A 19,201-nucleotide genomic window follows, 5' to 3' on the forward strand; every position below is an offset into this window, starting at 1 on the left:
ACACACACACACACACACACACACACAGAGTTGATAACTTGGAGCAATGGTTCTCAACCTTCCTAATACTGGAACTCTTTAGTAAAGTTTCTTATGCTGTGGTGACCCCCAACCATAAAATCATTTTTGTTTCTATTTTATAATTTTGTCACTGTTAGTAACTGAAATGTAAATATCTGTGTTTTCTAATGGTCTTAGGCAATCCCTGTGTGAGGGTTTTTTAACCTCCAAAGGAGTCATGACACACAGGTTGAGAACCACTGGCTTCGACCAACTGGACTAATTTCTTAATGGACATGATCTGTTAAATGCCTTACAAAAATAAATGGAAAAAATAACAAAGCTTAAAAAAACTTCTATGGCCTCAGAAAAATGGGTTATATTAATAAATTTTGTTACTTGCATAAAAATTTTTGGTCCCTGGTTTGGTTTACAATTCTAGTCTCTCAATACAGTGGGTCACTTGTAGAATTTAATCTAAGTAACTCCATAAATGTTTGAATTAAACAAAGACCACAAAATGACAATTATAAGTCTGTGTGTTAAGCAAATTGATTGGACATCAACGTAAAAAAATCAACATTCTTCTTAGGATTTAACGCAAATGGTATAAAAAATGTATAGGATCCAATACATTTTTGTATGAAGATACAGGAAAACCTCAATTTGAAAGAGAAAAGTCATAGATGCAAACTCTAAAATGGTACCTATGTTGGAATTAAAAAACAAAGACTTTAAGGCAACTATTATTAATAATAATGCTTTCAGAAAGAAAGGCAACTATTTCTGCTATGACTACAAAGATATACTTAAAATGCAACATGCATTCTATATATAAAACGCATTCTTTAAACCAGTTGCATTTCAGATGTTATATATTACCAATGATTATATACTGCACCATGAAACTTATAGTTCTATGTACAAAACAAGCTTCAGTTGGTCTCCAGAAGATATGGTATAAGTGTCATTCAACACTAAGGCTAGAAAGCTGCAAAGGTGATTAACTCTTATAACAGCCTTATTCAACTCTCCTCATAAGAGGCCTTTATGGAAAACAGACAAATCATGAGGAATGGGTATTATTTTTTACAACTTATTTATATTGCAACACCTACGACTGTTGTTTTAGATGTGGTTGTATTGATGAAGCAGACCAACATATCCCTGATTCCTAGTTTGCATTTGACCACCTGAAAAACTATTAGAAGTAGTATTTGTTCAGTCATCTGGGTTGACGATACCTTTCCACCTTTCTACTTCCTATCAATTCTGTAGCACTAGGTAATAATCTATTCATTATGTTTGTCTACTACACTGATGACACCATGCTGACTAGACTTAATGAACAAGAAGCAGGAACTTAATTTTGATAGTTTAACAAGGTCCTTACTGCAAAACCTCAGGTTAATCTAGACCAGACTTTTAATATTTGGAGCAGGAAAATGCTATTCTTTGCAAAAACTATTATTCTCAAAATGAATAAAATGAACAAACAAACAACAACAAAACAATTCTAATTTACCTCTGGAACTTAAAGTCAATGTTTTATCATTACTATCATGCTACCATGTGACTATGGCAACCAGCAAAAAAATAAGTATTGCTAGACCAACAAAGCAATAGGGTTGGATGTGCAATGCATCAGTCATCAGAAGATCCAGAATCAAAAGTAATTTAGATTACTACGAAGTGACACAAATATGCATGATGTCTACTTCTGCCGTACTACTTATTGTAGATATGTGATTGTCATGATCATTTGGCTAAGGGAGGAAAGAAAAAAATTAATGATGATTTTAACTGACATGTAACTTTAATTTTTAAAACCTTATTTTGAATGATGGTTCTTAAACGCTTTAACCTCCTTTTTGGCCCAACATCCACCAGAGATATTAGGAAAGAAAGGATGGGGGGGGGTGGTGGCACAGGGGGTGAACTTGTTTAGAAAGGTTCTTTGGAGCAACTCCAGTCTATGTTGTCTGGAAATAGGCAGTTCAGTGTATAGGTTAGTGGTGGCAGCTCAATCCACTGGCAAACACTTCAGCATTCTAGTTTCACGGAGTCAACAGGAATCAGCAGCAGTGGCACTACCTAACAGAGACAGCCAGATCTCAGCCTCAATTCAAATCAGCAGGAGGGACCCAGAGGGATACCAGGAGAAGTTCTTGGCTGTGTCTCTCTTAGTGAATGGAAAATCAGCAAAGACTAGAGACCCACAAGCACTGCACAGCTAGCTGGGCCAGCAAGATAAGCTCAGCCTCTGTCACTATCCACTGAGGTTTTTTTTTTTTTTATATTCTCTCCAAACATCATGTGTCTTCCACGGGTCTTGTCTCAGGACAAGCATCTGTCTCAATTGACATCCCTCTGACAATCAGCCCAAGTCTGTGAAAATGGCAAGAAACTTCAGCACACCACCAAAAGATTTCTGGTGTGTATCTTCTATGGAGTCCCAACAAGTGTACTAGCAATATAAGGTAGACCAATATATATATATATATATATATATATATATATATATATATATATATGTTGTTAGCAAAGAATCTTTCATCATGTGTCCTTTTATGTGTTTTAGTAGAACATCCTTTTACCTATGTTTGCTTCAGTTAAATGTTCCTTCACATGTTTGCCCCAGCAAAACACCATCCAACTGACTTTCCAAAGTACCCTCAAGTTTCCACTTTACCTGACTTGTAGACAATAACAGAACAGTAGACCCACACTAGGGAAGAAAGGTCATCTTGAAGGGAAACATTCATTCCCAATGGCAGAAGCTTGAGCTAGGCACATGGTTGTTCATTTACTTTTTAAGGAAAATTGACAGAGGTATTATTGTTAGATATTGACTTGTAGATAGTGCTGAGTGATTTAAGAGGCTATGTGGGACTTGGAAGAATAAATGAATTGATGACAAGGAGATCTGAGGAGTAAAAAAATGAAGAAGTCTTTGAAAGAGCACAAACTATCAAAGTAATCCATGCCCCATATAATTGCCTGACAAAGAGCAGACTTCAGAGAAAGAACTGCTCAACACAGTATACAAAACAATCTGATTAGGGGATTCAACCAATCTCTTTACCCACTTACTACCTCTGTACAATGGACTCATTAAGAAGGAAGAATTTAAACATACACTCAGCCGTGTGAATTTCAGCAACACTATATTGATGATAGCCATAGCAAAGTGTCCAGCCTGGCAGGACTCCACATGTGCAATGGAGAACAGCTACATAATTAAGTTCCATACATGGTATCACTCATGAAATGACCTATGAGCTTGTTCTTCCTTCCTGGATCCTGCTACTTCCCCTTCCTAAAATCCTATGTATTTTAAGTAAAATTTGATACTTTATTTATCTTTAATTTGATACTTTATTTATATACATGTTATACTGTTAAGTTTTCAAGTTGTCTTATTCTGCCCCCTTGTGGGAAACAGCTCTTTCATCTTTTACTGTGAACAAAGCATTAAGTCCAACTTGCTCCTTCAAAGGAATAAAATAAGTATTAATTCTGTAATAGTTTCACTTCAAGCTTTATTAATAGGTTCCTCATACTTTGCCATCTATTAAGAATTATATAAGCTTTAGGAATTATAGAGAGTTTTTTTTTCCTTTCAGGCTTTTGTGATTATCCATTAGAAAAACTCAAGACAATAATTTAAATCAAAATACTTCTGTACACTCAATATGATTTTCAACCTTCTTAGTGCCCTTGCTTTTATTGCTTCTCTTTCATAAATATGAACAAGTAAGGACTAACTTCTACAAGGCTTCTATTGCTATTTAGGCAAATTATCATAATGCTAAGTAGTCTGGTATATTCTGACACAAAATATGCTTGTAACTGCATGTTACAATAACTTTTAAAAATTATAAATAATTATAAATAATTTTAGAAATGTAAACAGATGAGCAATTGATAAGAATACATTATTGGTTACTTACACTACAAATTGTGTATCAATTTTAAGAAACAATTTCGGAGCAGGGCGGTGGTGGCATACGCCTTTAATCCCAGCACTTGGGAGGCAGAGGCAGGAGAATTTTTGAGTTCGAGGCCAGCCTGGTCTACAGAGTGAGTTCCAGGACAGCCAGGGCTATACAAAGAAACAGTCTCGAAGAAAAACCAAAATAAACTAACCTAACAAACAAACAAACAAAAAAGAAACCATTTCAGGATATTCTGTAGAGATAACCATGAGAACAGGAAGAACAACAATAACAAGAGAGAACAGGAAAAACAAAACTGCACCTCATTTTTAAAGTATTCAAACTAATTTATGAATGTATGTATGTATGTGCATATGTATGTATATATGTATCTATATATCCTTGAATATATCATGAACTCAGAGAAACATACAAGATAATGCTGATGAGACATTTTAGGTGAACAGAGGAACAACTGTTTGGTTAAAAGTACTTTTTTAGATAATGAGATCATAACCCTAGAAATACAACTATGGAATACCCACAGACATTCTAATGTCACCTCTAACACACCAAGATCATAAAGAATTATTGGCCAATGAGCAAATGTCAAGTTTAGTTTTATGAAAAATGTGTTATAGTGAAAAAGATCAGCAGGAATGAATTTCATACATACAATAGGACTACATATAAAGATGTTTCAAGGGAAATTATAAGTTCAGATCCTTCAAATATAACCAATAAACAAATCCATAATTTAAATACCAGAATAAAAAGGTTCTAAATGCATACTACCATACCAAAGTCCACAGCCAGGCATACTTGGTGCTTATCTATAAATCCCAGCACTCAAGAGGCAGAATCAGGAGGCTCACAACAAGACAAAGCCAGTCTGGTTTACCACATGGCAAATTGTGGGTGAGCCAGGCTACAGAGGAAGATCTTATCTCAAAATAAAGAAACAAACCAACAGAAAAATTGCTGTAGGGTAACACAAAGACAGTATTTTCTTGTGGAGAATAATGTAACCTAGGTATGGTGATAGGTATAGGAATACAATTTCTAGTGCCCATACCTCAGCTCATAACTGTCTGAACTCCAGTTCCAGGGAATCTAATGACATCTTCTAGGCTTTGTAGAAACTGGGCATATATGTGGTATAGAGACATACATGCAAGCAAACACTCATACCACATAAAATAATAAAAGTAAAAAACAGAAAATATATGCAATTAGATGGAAGAAATTATATCTCAGATCAGAGCATGAATATGAAGATAACAGTATAACTGTAGTCCAGTGTATTACCAGGTTTGGTTTAAACACAGAAGGAGGAAATGTAAGCAGCAACATCCATGGACAATGATCTGAGTAAGTGATGCACGAGTAGTCAGGCTCATCTCCCACCTTCCCTCCCCACCTGTGTGTCGTTCAGAAGATATCAGAAGTCTCTGCCCCTAAACTTGAGCAGAAGAGTATAGATATGTATGAGAAAGTAGGCTACAGCAGCAGATTAGTACAAGACAGGAAAGACTCTCAAGCCAAAAAGACACTGGCACAATGCACCAGATACCTCACAAGTCCTCTATTAAGAAGAAACACGAAATTAAAACTATTCACAGTCAGACAGAGCAGATTATCACATGGTATAGTGGTGTCTGCTGTTACTTATTTGTTCTAAATGGACACGCATCTGATTTGGTTGGCTGATATTTGTGGCATAATAATTATTGGGTATTTGAGTGTTATTCATCCAAAGAAGAAAAGAAAATGTCATACTAAAGATAGAGGGGCAGCCAGTGAGAAGGCTTAGTGGATAAAGGAGCTTGCTGTCAAATCCGAAAAGCTGAGTTCGGATCTCAGAGACCCACACAGTGGAAGGAAAGAACCAATTCATACAAGCTAGGTTGAGAAAATGAGTGAAATCTACTGCTTCTTCCTTTCATCTTTCTCTTCCAGGCCTGCCTCAAGGAAAGTCTGTTTCATAAGTGGCTGTATCTAAGGATGCATACGTCTCTAAAAGAAGAGAACTCCAACTAGAACCCTGGTAGTAAGAGAACATAACAGAACTTGCAGAAGAAATGGATAAATTCATACTGATTGACTAGGACGTCAATATGCTTCTCTTAATAACTGATCAAGCAGACAGAAAATTAGCAAAGATACAGAAAACAAGACTGAACAGTATCAATCAAAAAGACTATGCTGTATGGCATTTATAGAATCTTACATCTTTAAATAGCATAAAACATTCTTTTTGAAGGGTTCAGAAACATTAAGGTAAATTGTTTTATTATACACTTTGGTGTATACCTGTAACTCAAGACTCAATACTCAGGCAGAGCTGGAGGCCTTGAAAGCTGACCTTCATTGTCAATGTGATTGAACTTTAAAGTCACCATGGAAACACACCTTTGTATGCCCATGAGGGTATTTCCACAAAGTTTTAACTGAGCTGGGACCCTGAATATTTCCAGCACCATTCCATGGGCTAGAATCCAGACTGAATAAAAAGGAAAAAGTGGGTTGAGTTCCAAATATTCATCCCTCTCTGCTTCCTAACTACAGATGCAACGTGACTAGCTCCCTCATATACCTGCCACTAACTGTGCCATCCATGCCATGATCCAAATCAGATAACAGAAATATTTGTACCACACACTGACAAAAACTAAGGTTTTCTACTCAAGTCTTAGATATTAGCTACCCTGAGCTTTCTTATACAATGCTGTTAAGTAGAAACTCAAGGGTTCTTTGGAAAGTTGGTTGGATGATGTTTTGCAGGGGAAGAAAAACAAAAAGGAATCTTTCATTAAAGTGGACATAGATGTGAAAGGCTAAGGCAGACTCATGAAGGGATGTTTCACTGAAGCAGACACAGAAGAGAGGACGTTCTGCTAAAGCAAGCAGGTGAAAAGACATGTGATGAAGGATTCTTTGCTAACAACATGCTTGTATTAGTCTACCTTATACTGAGTAGTTGAGCTGCATTTGTTGGGACACCATAGAGAGAAACATACCAAAAAACTTCTGGTGGTGTACTGCAGTTTCTTGCCACTTGCACAGACTCAGAGGACATGTGTTACTTGGAGGGTATAAATAGGACCTTCACGAAGTGATGGAGACAGAGCTTGGCTTGCTGGCACAGCTAGCCCTACAACTTTCATAGGCTGATCTTCACTTCCCTGGGAGAAGCACAGCCAAGAACTTCTCCTGGGGTCCCTCCTAGTGTCTCTTGCTGACTCCAGCGGAAGCTGAGGCGTGGCTGTCTCTGTTAGGTCATGTCAACACTGTTGTTAACCCAACTCTACCAAACTGTTCGTGTATCCGTGAAGTGTTTGCCAGTGGACAGAGCTGCCACTAACCTATGGACTGAACTGCCGATTTCCAGACAACACAGATAAGAGTTGCTCCAAAGAACCTTTATAAACAGGTCCATTTCCCCTGTATCATTTATTTTCCACTACCTCTGGTGGATGGTGGGCTACAAGGGAGGTTAAAGTGTTTAAGTACCATCATTAAAAAGAGGTTCAAAAATACGAAAATTACAACACTGGTTCTCACTAGAGTTCCTCTGAGCTGCATGTTGTCTTATCTTCTCATTGCCATCTTTAAGTCCTTTCTCTATTACTGATGTTCCTATTTCCTGTAATCCATTTCTTTCATTTGGATGACTCTGACATTTTAATGGGAAGGCTAGGCTAATTCCATGACATGCTTCAAACTGGCAGCTAAGGAGACTAGGCCTAAATCTCTGTTTCCAAGAACTGGACAATTCCAGGCCGAATCCAGGCCTCAGAAGCTGACCCAACACCTGGCCTGAGGCAAGGACAGTGGGTCAGCAGCAGTTTCCAAACTTCCTCGGGTACTTCCTGAGCCAACAGTTTCTAGGCCTTCCCAGCAAATTTCCAGCCCTGGCACCCCAGTAATGGAATGTCTGTAGAGATGGGCCTAATAGATTAACATAGAGGTCACCTACCCCCAGAATTACCTAATGTACTATAAATCTGTTCTTCAAGCTCACTTGGGTGTCTCTCTATCTTGGTAATGGGGAGACCCCAGCACACTGGACTTCTGCAGAATAAAATGTTCTTTGCATTTACATATATTTGAGTTGGGGTGTTATTCTTCGGAGAATCATAAACCCTTACATTAATGGCTCACATTTATCAAAATAAATTTTATTTTATTAATCATAAAAATTTTAAGAAAAAGTACAAGACCACAGTTTATTTGTGAATATTCACATTCTTAAAATATTTGAATTTTAGCCATGTGTTGTGGAGTACATCTGGAATTCTAGCACTTCAGAAGATAAGGCTGGAGGATTGGACCATGGACTACATGGTAAGACTCAATCTCAAAAAAACAAAATATTTAAATCTTATTTGTATAAATAGTTTCTATGCACTTGAAATTCTAAGAGTGATATTATCCTTTTCCAAAAATTGAAAGATGTTTCAATTTTCATTTGGTTTCAAATTCTTCAACTAAGAAGTCTAAAACTAACTGACTTTTATTACTCTGTATATTAATGTTGCTATGTTTTGTCCTTCTCTAAAAACCTGAAAGATTGTGTGATCTCAATGACTGGAATGTCATGCCTTAATTCAGCTCTGTGTTTAGCTATAATGCATAAGTCCTTTCAGTCGGGAAATCTGTATCTTTAATACAAGAAAATCCTATTATATCTCTCTGTTGATGATTTCTTCCCTGCTTTCTCCTTTCCTTTCAGATCTATTAATTGAATATTGACACTCGTGATCCTGCAAATTTCTCCACACTTTCTATTACTTCTTTATCACTTAGTTCTCTTGCTCTCAGAGTCTCTCAACATTAATTTCTAATATTTCTATGGGGCTTTAATTTCTAACATCAGAATTTTAGTGTCTAAGAGCCAATTTAAAAGGATAAACCATCGTCCTTTTTTATAGGATTTGTTTTTTTAAGATATATTTATTTATTTATTATATATAAGTACACTGTAGCTTCAGACACCCCAGAATAGGGGATCAGATCTCATTACAGATGGTTGTGAGCCACCATGTGGTTGCTGGGATTTGACCTCAGGACCTTCAGAAGAGTAGTCAGTGTTCTTAACCACTGAGCCATCTCTCCAGACCCTTATAGGATTTGTTTTGAGGCTGCATTATTTTCTCTTAGATCTGAAGATAGTTAGCAGTTATGAGTGAGATGTGGCACATACCTATAGCTCCAGCGCCCAGGGAGGCTAGGGCTGAAGGATCAAGAGTTTTGGGGACTACAAAGTAAGATTCTGACTCAGAAATAAAAATAATTGGTTTATTATTTTCCTCTATAAAATGTTTTCAAATTGCTTTATTCTATTTAATGATTATGTCCTCATACTACAATGATTCTTCAAATATCAAGTAAGCCTTGACTAAGGGCTCACATGGAAGAGCAAAGGACTAAAAGGCTGAATGGGAGCATGAAGACTTGTAGCAGTCTGAGCTGGGCTGTTAAAAGGAATCTCTGATGACTACACCAGTATACGTTTCTTTTTAATTAGGTTTCTCAGAAAAGACTTCCCCATCCAATCTCCTGCTTACAGGCCTTACATTACCAATATTCTGAGTACCCAGTAAGATAAAGAAAAGAGAAAACTCCTGGGGACCAATACTTCTATTTTAGCATAGAACTCCTTTTTTCAACTGCACTATGTCTTTCAGCCTGGAGGGTCTGTAAAGAATGAATTTTGAGCTTTACTAGAGTCCTAAGTGGGCAACAGGAACCTCTGATGCTTGGCTGATTAGTTACCTTTTAAGAGGACATCCCTGGAACCCAACTCTTCTCCACCTGCCTTTAACCAAACCCTCCTTTGCTCCTGTCTCTACATGTCAGTCAAGCTTTCTGAGACCTCTAGAGGATGAGCCACATGGCTTTGTTTATTTCTACTGTGACTCAATTTAGAGCTCAGTTTTCAATGATGTATCTGTAGGCCCTAACGTTATATGGAGGCTGTCTCATTACTAACCCTTGTACTGATCTTTCAGTGGGGCAGCTTCACCATCCTCTACTTCTAATAGTACTTCAATTTTTAATAATATCTGTTTTATAAACTCATTAGGTTATTCTTCAAATATCTAGTCAGCCTTGGTTGACCACAAATATTTTAGGAAAGCTGTAATAACTACAATTTCTGTATTAATTTTCTTGTTAGGGTTTTCACATATGTAGTCTCATTTAATCTATCTCTCTCTCTCTCTCTCTCTCTCTCTCTCTCTCTCCCTTTCTTTCTCTTTCTTTCTTCCTTCCTTCCTTCCTTCCTTCCTTCCTTCCTTCCTTCCTTCCTTTCTTTCTTTCTCTTTTTTTGGAATATGTTTAGAGAGTTAGAGTGAAAGAGAAAATAAATCCCTAATATCTGAAATATTGAAGATCACTTAAGAATGATTTAATTATTGCTTGTATAAATAAAAATTCAAAATTAGCCATGTCTGGCTAATTCAAAATTAGCATGTAACATGCTCCCAGATCTTAGTACAACTACCATGATGGAAGTACTACTCAGGCCATAAGACTCAGCACACAGATAGTATCACCTACAAAAATGAAAACAAAGGCCTAATCCATCAAACCAATAGTTTTGGAAAAGTCTCTAAATGCACTAGTTCTGCTTTTGGCTAACTGTCCTAAACTGAATTATGTCATCCCAGAATATGTTTTGGTGCTTAAAAACTCACCCTAAGAAAGGTTCAGGGTTACTCTAAAATTCTGAACCCCAGTGTAGTCACTGGCTCCAAGTACTCTTCCGTGGTGAATAACCCATAACATTTCCTGAAACATCGTGTGTGTGTGTGTGTGTGTGTGTGTGTGTGTGTGTGTGTGTGTGTGTGAGAGAGAGAGAGAGGGGGGGGGAGGAAGGAAGGAGGGAGGGAGTAGGCTGGCTGGCTTGTGCTTACAATCTCTCCCCCAACACACACACAGACTACAGATCCAGAACTCTTAGCTACTTCTCCAGCACTATGTCCGCTTATGTGCCACCATGCTATCTGCCACAGTGACAATGAACTAAATCTCAAACTGTAAGCACGCTCCAATTAAATGTTTTCCTTTATAAGAGTTGCTTCGGTCACGGTGTCTCCTCATGGCAAAAGACCAGTGACTAAGACAACTTCCTATGTCATAACCAACCTCTAGAATTCTTCTAGGATCCTCCTTACATACCTGCAAAACAACAGGCTCCTCTCATGCTATACCCAACCTTTCCATCTAGCCAGATTGATCCCCACACTGTAGGCTTAGAGAAGGCACATCCTGTACATGGCCCAATCCCCTCTGTCCATCTGACTTTATTATATCCAAGCCATTTCAAACCTCTAGACTCAACCTACCCACCCAACCTCCTCTACTCATATCAGACTTAGAACTACCAAAAAGAAATCTACATGCCCAAAACTCACTGGAAAAATGCAAACATAGTGGATCAAGTCAGATCTTTCCTCCAAAACCTACTGCTCTTGCAAAAATGTTTGTCAATAAGAATTTCCTAGATGAACCCCAGTATACAGATTTAAAACAATCATAAATTCATCAAAGATTCAAAGAGTTTTTAAAAAGCACAAGGAAACTGATCAATGAAATTATGGAAAAAAACTTAAGGAGAATAAAAACCTGAATTATGTCCAAGACAACACAAATATAAGAAAGATGGCAATGGTGAAAATAACCAATGACTTGAGAATGGAACTCAACAGGAAAAAGAAACAGAAGAGGACTCACCCTGAAAGACCCACAGACTATCTAATAAAAACCTCAACACCAAGCAGGAAAAGCCCTCTTTAGCTTTCCTGGTTAAAGTTGTCCAAGAGATTACCAAAATAGTATAGACTATTGTTGTTACCCTCGTTTGACCCCAAGGAGTAGAAGGTTAAGTCCCTGTTGCTGAAGATACCATGTACTTGAGTCAGACGCAGGGTCTAAAGGACCCTTAGCTAGAACTGACCTAAATGTTTCCTCCCTGAAGCTGTCACACTGCCAGAAGGCACATGCAAGCTTCCAAGGAGGGAAGCAACCAGCAGTCTTACCCAGAAACGACACTATGTACAACAACAACCAGTATGGGACAATTACCTAAGGGCACAGTAGTGGTAAGCATACCTTGGTGATAACCAACAGGTCTCTAACTAGGCTTAAGCAAGAAGCACTCACCATGAGGGCAATTATGCTTGACACTGGAAACCTACCCAAATACCCAGAACTAGTGAAGTAAAAGATCTTGGAAGAGAACCTATAAGACACCTACAACTTAGGTACAATAGAGAATTTTTTTTAAAGGTATATAGTTAACAGTATGGTTACTAAATCACATAATCCCTAACTACCCTCTAAATATTTGTCCTTATACCCACACATAAATGTAGTTTTCATCTCTCATCAAAAGAACTTCTTTTTGCAACAGATGGAGACCATTACAGAAAACTACAACCAATCACAATACAGAGTTATGGAGCTCAGTCCTGATGGATACATCTACAAAACAACTACCATACCTAAGGCTCAGGGAAACTTTTGGAAGAAGGGATGGAAAAATTTTAAGACCTGAAGGATCAGGAAGTTCACCTTGAGACACTATCTCCTAGAAATGTCAGAAGCTATACTCATAAAGTTTCACCAACATGGCTACCTAAACATGAGCCATGCCTAAGTACACTAGAGAAAGACTACATTGCCTCAACCCTACACAAAGAACTATAGGCAACCAAGGAATGCTGAGAGGAGAAGAAAAAAATCTACCCCAGAGAAGAGAATACCAACTGGTTCAGTCCCGAAAACATGCATACAAGTAAAATTATACAGACTGAATAACACATACATACATACATACATACATACATACACATACACACACATATATATACACACAGAGACACATAACGGAAATCTTTAGAAAAGGAAAGGAGGAAAATGATGTAATTATATAATAATATCAAAAATTAAAGAAAAAACTGAATAGTGACCATATCAGAAAAAAAATAATAAAAAACCAAAAATTAAATAGAAAAGGGAAATAAGAAAAATCTAAAATATAGCAATTTTACCATTTCTTCTCAGACAACTATGACAACAAATATTATATTGATGAAAAGTTTAAAATACTATATGAGGGGCTGGAGTTGTAGCTCAATTGGGAGAATACTACCTAGCATTCATGAAGTCCTGGATATAACCCCTACCCTGTACCACATAAACTGGATTTGGTAGTGCACACCTATAATCCTAGAACTTAGGAAGAGGCCAGAGAACCACAAGTTCAAGATCAGACTCAGTTATATAGTTGGGGGTGAGAGCTATATGAGATTGTGTCTTGAAAAAAAAAAAAGAAAGGAAGGAAGAAACAAATGCAGAGTGAAAGGAGAGAGGAAGGAGAAAGTCAGTGTGTGATTATACTCCAACAAATGATGGTGTTAAAATTTTAATTTGTTACTTTCTAAAAAATAGTATCTAGACATTTATCATTAGCGTTGGGGGAAAAAGTAAGCCTTGGTATCATTTAAAAAGTGACATGAGGCTCCATTACATCAATAAACACTAAGTGAAAACTTGCAATACCTAAAAGAGACCTGGCAAAATCCCAGTCCCCAAATGAAGTTATGAAGAAGGAACAGCTAACACTGAGAAAATTTTACCTTGCCCAGAGCGGCTTTGGCGAGAATCTACACTCGACTGTCTTCGATCCGGTGGTTCCTCGTTTCCTCCATCTGCGATAAATTAAAAACAGCATAAACAGATGATGAGTTTGGCATAATTCCAGTAACCTCTGTATCATAAACTACTATGTATATCACTTGTTTCATTTCGTATAATTAGGATCATTAAAAATATCTGAGGATTTCCTTATGTAAGTCAATGGCTATTGTCCTTACTTTTGTAAGGAGGGGTTTACATTCTCATACAAAACCCAATGTTTTTTTCCCCTCCACCATATATACATACATATGAAGGAATGAAGAGATTTATTGATTCAAAAGTTTATTTAAAGCATTCTAGCTTAGAAGCCCTGACCTTTAAACAATGTCTAAAAGACAGGCAATTGCTTGCCTAAAATATGTCAAATAATTTCAAGAACTGTATGTTTTACTATAGTAAAATGACTTTACTATAGTAAAATGTTTAATAAGACATTTTTTTTAAAAAATCAATAAGCCTGCTATTGATTAATTTTTTAAAAGAATCGGTAAACTGCAAGTGATTCAATAAGAGATAAAAGCAGACAAATCCTGGAGATATTTTACTCATAATTTTTTTTTAAATTTTGTTGCAATACTCATTTCACTATCCATATTTTAATTTTTTAAGAAACAAAATATACCTCTTTATACATTTTTAAAAACTACAACAAATATAAATTCATAAATAATTCCATTATATTATATAGACACAAAGTGACTCATCACAAATGAAAATAGATTTAGAATTCCATAAAGCATATGTCAATTAAAACCAAAACCAAACACAACCAACCAACCAAAAACAAACAAACAAACAAACAAACAAACAAAAGCAGCCTAAAATTCAGGCTTGATGGCACATGTCTATTCTCCCAGGATTCAGGACACTGATGCAGAGGGGATGCAGAGATTAATTGCTTCACGTAAACCTAGATAACATAGAGTGCCAGGTCAGCCTGAGTTAAATAGAAAACCAAAAATCAGACTAAACAAAGCTAAAACATTAACATAGTAGTCTAAAGTTACAGATTTCTTTTTACTTGTATCAAATTTAAAATGTACCAAAGACTCAATAACTAACTTCCACTTATTTCTAACTTAACAGGAATAAGAAGCAACAATTACAAGTAGGTTTAAGAAACACTACTCTTGTTCTGTCATCTGTGCTCTTTTCTTCTGTCCTAGAGAGCTTGTCTTAACTTTTACCTCTTTTTTTAAATGCAAGGACTATATGTAAATTTATTATGGAAATAAAGTTTTTAAGAGTACATTTACTCCATGTAAGACATTTTTCTATTGAATATCTTCTTCATTTACATTGCCAATGGAAAAACCTCTCCCAATTTCTCCCCTCCCAAGAGCCCCCCTCCCCAAAGATTTTTTACCCCTCCTCCCACCTGTAAGACTTAAAAGTAATTAATATACATCAAATATATTTATCAATTTCTGTTCTATAGCATAAGGCCTATGTAGTAGGTACCATGAAGATCAGTATCAATGAACTGATTTCATAAATATAATAGCTGTAAATACAGAAAATAATTGGAAGAAAAAAATTATATCTGAGTCTATTATAAACTTGGCAGCTTAATATTCTGCTATTAGTAAGATTTTTAAAATAATGCAGCAAATCAAAAGATGCAATACAAAGCTGTATTTTTGTCAGTATACAAACATTTCAAAACTAAACCCAGTTCAAATATTATATACCTGACAGACATGTAAGAAAACACAACACTACTTGAAATACAAGGTCATGTGTCTTCCTTTAAGTCGGATGGTGGTGCATCCCTTTACTCCTAGCACTCAAGAAGCAGAGTAGTTTCAGACCATAATCATCTACAGAGAAAACTCTAGAACAGTCGGGGCTACAAAGAGAAACTTTTTCTTGAAAAAACAAAGAATATTTCCTTTAATATAATAAGACAAAAAAATTAAATCAAAAGGGTCCCTATACATTATTATTCCAGAATGAGTTGTTTGCCTTGGTTGAAATTAAAACTCAAATTCTTTACAATGCTATAGTACTAACTTGCTAGGCAAGGGGTGCTTACCACTGCAATAATGGCACAAGTATTATGGGAGTAATCAGCTGATTTCTGATTGAGAGCCACTCTGTAGGAGGAAGTTCATGTGTCAACATAGTCAAAGGTCCATGGCTGGTAAGTCCTAGGTACTAGGGAAATTTTACTACTATTGTTTTGCTAAATGAACGTATTTGAGAACCTCTTTAATATTTATGTTTATGTCTATAGACTAATGCTGTCCTCAGCTTTAATCAAGGAAGGTTCTCTTTAGAGCAAACGGCCGTTAAAGCAAATCAAGGGGCTAAAGACAAACGATTGTAGCATGCTCTGCATTAACTAGGCACTCATCTAGGCCAGGAAACATAAAACGAGAGGCAGAAAACATGTAGGAAACAAATAACAGAGAAGAATGCCATAAAATACTCACTTAAGGGCAAGACAGCAAAGATAGTCATAAACCCCTAACAGCTGATGCTACCTTGTAAGGCTGCATAAGACTGAGTCAGAAAAAAATTGTCAGCCACAGATAGGAGAGGGGCACATGGGTTCCCATCTTACCCAGGACACTAAAAGCAGTCAAGGGCTGCTAGATGCTAGGAAATCATTGTCTTAAGTGATGTGGCCCTTGGTTAGTTATTCACGCTCCAGGGAGGTAACCTCACACCCATGCCACACATGAGTGACCCTTTTTAAAACCAATATATCACAAAGCAAAATAAAAACCAAACAAAAAGAAATACAAGTGTGATGGGGACTTGGTGGGAAGAAGGTGAAGTACTGATGGGGGTGGGAGGAAGAAGATAGACCATGAAAGGATGAGTGTGTTACAGACACACAAAATTGTCAAAAGATAAATTAAGAACTAAAGAGACTTTTTAAAATTATAATTATTTTTAAGGAAATATTCATGTTTATATCATTTTAACTCTACATTCCAAATAAACAATTTTACAGATTCTTTTAATAGGGTTTGGTATTTTATTTTACATATTTATTTATTTTGGTTTTTCGAGACAGGGTTTTTTTTCTCTGTGTAGCCCTGGCTGTCCTGGAACTCACTTTGCAGACCAAGCTAGCCTTGAATTAAGAGATCTTCCTGCCTCAAAGTGCTAAGACTAAAAGTGTGTGTGTCTCAGCACACCTGGCAACACACTGTATTTTAACTTGGACCAACTCAAAGTTAGAATTTGTTGTTGTTTTTAACCCTCTAGGAGGTCTTTCACCTCAGATGTTCATAAATTAATATCCAATAAGCCCCAAAATCTTAAAGATTTTTGCTTAATTTGTATTTCTCTTATTAACAGTAAAACTGGGATGATGACTAGGTAGGTTAAGATATTTGCTGCACCAGAACCAAGGACTCTAGCATTGACTGGGTATAGAAATGCCAACCCTGAGGGCTCAATAACCAGCCTGTCTGGCTAAACAGTGAGCTTCCAGTTAAATTAGACACCTGTTGCAAAAATGTAGGGAGGATAAGCAATTGAGAAGACATATGTATTAATGTTTTCTCTCCTCACCTGCATAAGTGAGTCATGTGTACATGCAAAAAATAACAAACTTAGAAAAGCAAATTAATTTATTCAAAAGCTAGTGAAGTTAAATATATTCCACTGGCTATTTGGTTGTGTAATCTTGTTTCTATCCTATCCTTGCCACTCTGTGTGGGAGGCAGGGCCTTGTACATGCTCAATGAAACACAGTCACTTGAGTGACAGTCCCAAGCTCATCGTCACATCTTCTAATCTTTGCAATTCTGGAAATCCCTGTTTCATTTTTCTCAGATTGATTTCTAGAGCTTTGTTTTATATTTTAATTGATTGATTAATCATCTGGATATGAATTTCTTTACATTTTTTCTGTTTATGGTTCAGTGGGTTTCTTTTTATAAATATGACAAATCAATAATATTTGGATATGAATTTTTTTTACATTTTTCTATTTACAGTTCAGTGAGTTTCTTTTGATAAATATGACAAATATCCAGCCATTGTTTAAATAATGTTTTATCATATTTTTATTTCTCTTATTCTGGAATCTCAATGGCACAAATGTTGACCTTTTGTTTCTGTTTTATATATCTCTGAGGCTCCTCATCTGTTTGTTTGTTTCTCTTTAGATCTTGATAATTTGTATTGATATGCTTTCAAGGTCATAAATTCCAGTGTTGACACTATTCTGTTAATGACTCAACAAAGTACCTTTTTTCTTTGGTTATTATATTTTCTATTAGATTCCTTTTTGTAGAGAGCCTTATTGAGGTGCCACGGCACCTGGCAGGAACTTGACGTGGATCAATGTGAAGTTCCTCTCCCAGCCTTTAAGCAGGAACTCCTAGTTAGCCATAATCCCCTCCACCTAGGGTGGAGTGCTCAGACCAAGGTGAAGCCCATTGTTCTTCAAGGACCTGCAGTTTCCTGAGAAACACTAGCCACCTGCAGAGCAACTGAAGCTTCTGCTGAGAAGCTTCCAGCCTTTGGGGAAAGGGTTTTCCCCTACCTATATATTTGGAGTTCTTCATTAAACTTTGAGACCTTGAACAGCAATGTTGTCTTGGTCTCCATCTCTTTTTGCTGCCTTCCCAAACATCCCCAGCTTCCCTTCCAGGTAACCCGTTTGATGTAACTGTGGGCAGTTACACTTTTTGTGTCTTCTATTTCCTCATTAATACTTTTGTCTTTCTATTCATTTTGAGAAAGTTCATACAATTGCTTTCCAAACATTTTTTTTGTTCAAACATTTTTATAAATCATCTTTGTCCAGTAATTTCACTGACTCATCCAGATATTAACATCTATCCATTATAAACTATCTATAAATATATCTATTCCATTATAAACTAGTATTTCCTAGTTCTCTGTACATCAATTTTATATTAATTTGTTAATCTTTATGTGTAATTTTAGATTAAATCTGAGTGATCTCAATATTTTAAATTATGATTCAAGTCCTTTTTTTCCTTTTTTATTCTTTAATCTGTTTTTACAGTCCAGTCATTATCCCCTCCCAGTCTGCCCTTTGACTGTTCCTCATCCCATACCTCCCTGCTGCTCTCTCATCTCCAAAAAGATGTCCCCCACCCCCACCCTACCAGATCTCCCCACTCCCTGAGGCCTCAAGACCTCTTTATCTGGGAAATGTGAGCTCCATGAAAGCTTTTGTTCGTTCGCAGTTGTACTCTCACCTGCCTTGCCCAGGCACCTTCCAGCCAGTGGTTGGCTTGTGTTCTAGTCAGTGATCTCTTGGATCAATCTTAAAACTCTTTCAAATGATAATCAGGGTCAGAGATACTGTAAGATTAGGTGTAAACCTTGGTGTTTATAATTTTCCCATCTTCTTTCCTGAGGTCTCATACAGTCTTCAGTAAGTCCCAGATTCCTGGTATTCTTAGAAATGGGCTGCAGTAAACAGCTCTACTATTAGAGAAGGTTCTCCTCTCAGAATTTTATCTTATGTGGGTTCTCACCTTCAATAACAAGATGGGAGGACAGGGCAAGAAGAAAAGAAAACAGGGAGGCTAGGGAGGACTTCTATATGATCTCTCTGT

The 19,201-nt window shown here is 36.7% G+C and overlaps 1 protein-coding gene across 3 annotated transcripts in view; it reads right to left on the minus strand.

Moving 5' to 3' along the window:
* The window catches only part of Tanc2 (tetratricopeptide repeat, ankyrin repeat and coiled-coil containing 2), a 347,779-nt gene that overhangs the window by 243,894 nt on the left and 84,684 nt on the right, over positions 1-19,201 (minus strand). For all 3 annotated transcript variants that reach the window (XM_052195688.1, XM_052195690.1, XM_052195689.1), the window contains exon 3: positions 13,586-13,657. In XM_052195688.1, the coding sequence (XP_052051648.1) occupies positions 13,586-13,657 (72 nt within the window). The remainder of the gene's footprint in view (positions 1-13,585; positions 13,658-19,201) is intronic.

Source organism: Apodemus sylvaticus, chromosome 10 (genome assembly GCF_947179515.1).
Source record: "Apodemus sylvaticus chromosome 10, mApoSyl1.1, whole genome shotgun sequence".
In the NCBI taxonomy this organism is placed as follows: Eukaryota; Metazoa; Chordata; class Mammalia; order Rodentia; family Muridae; genus Apodemus; species Apodemus sylvaticus.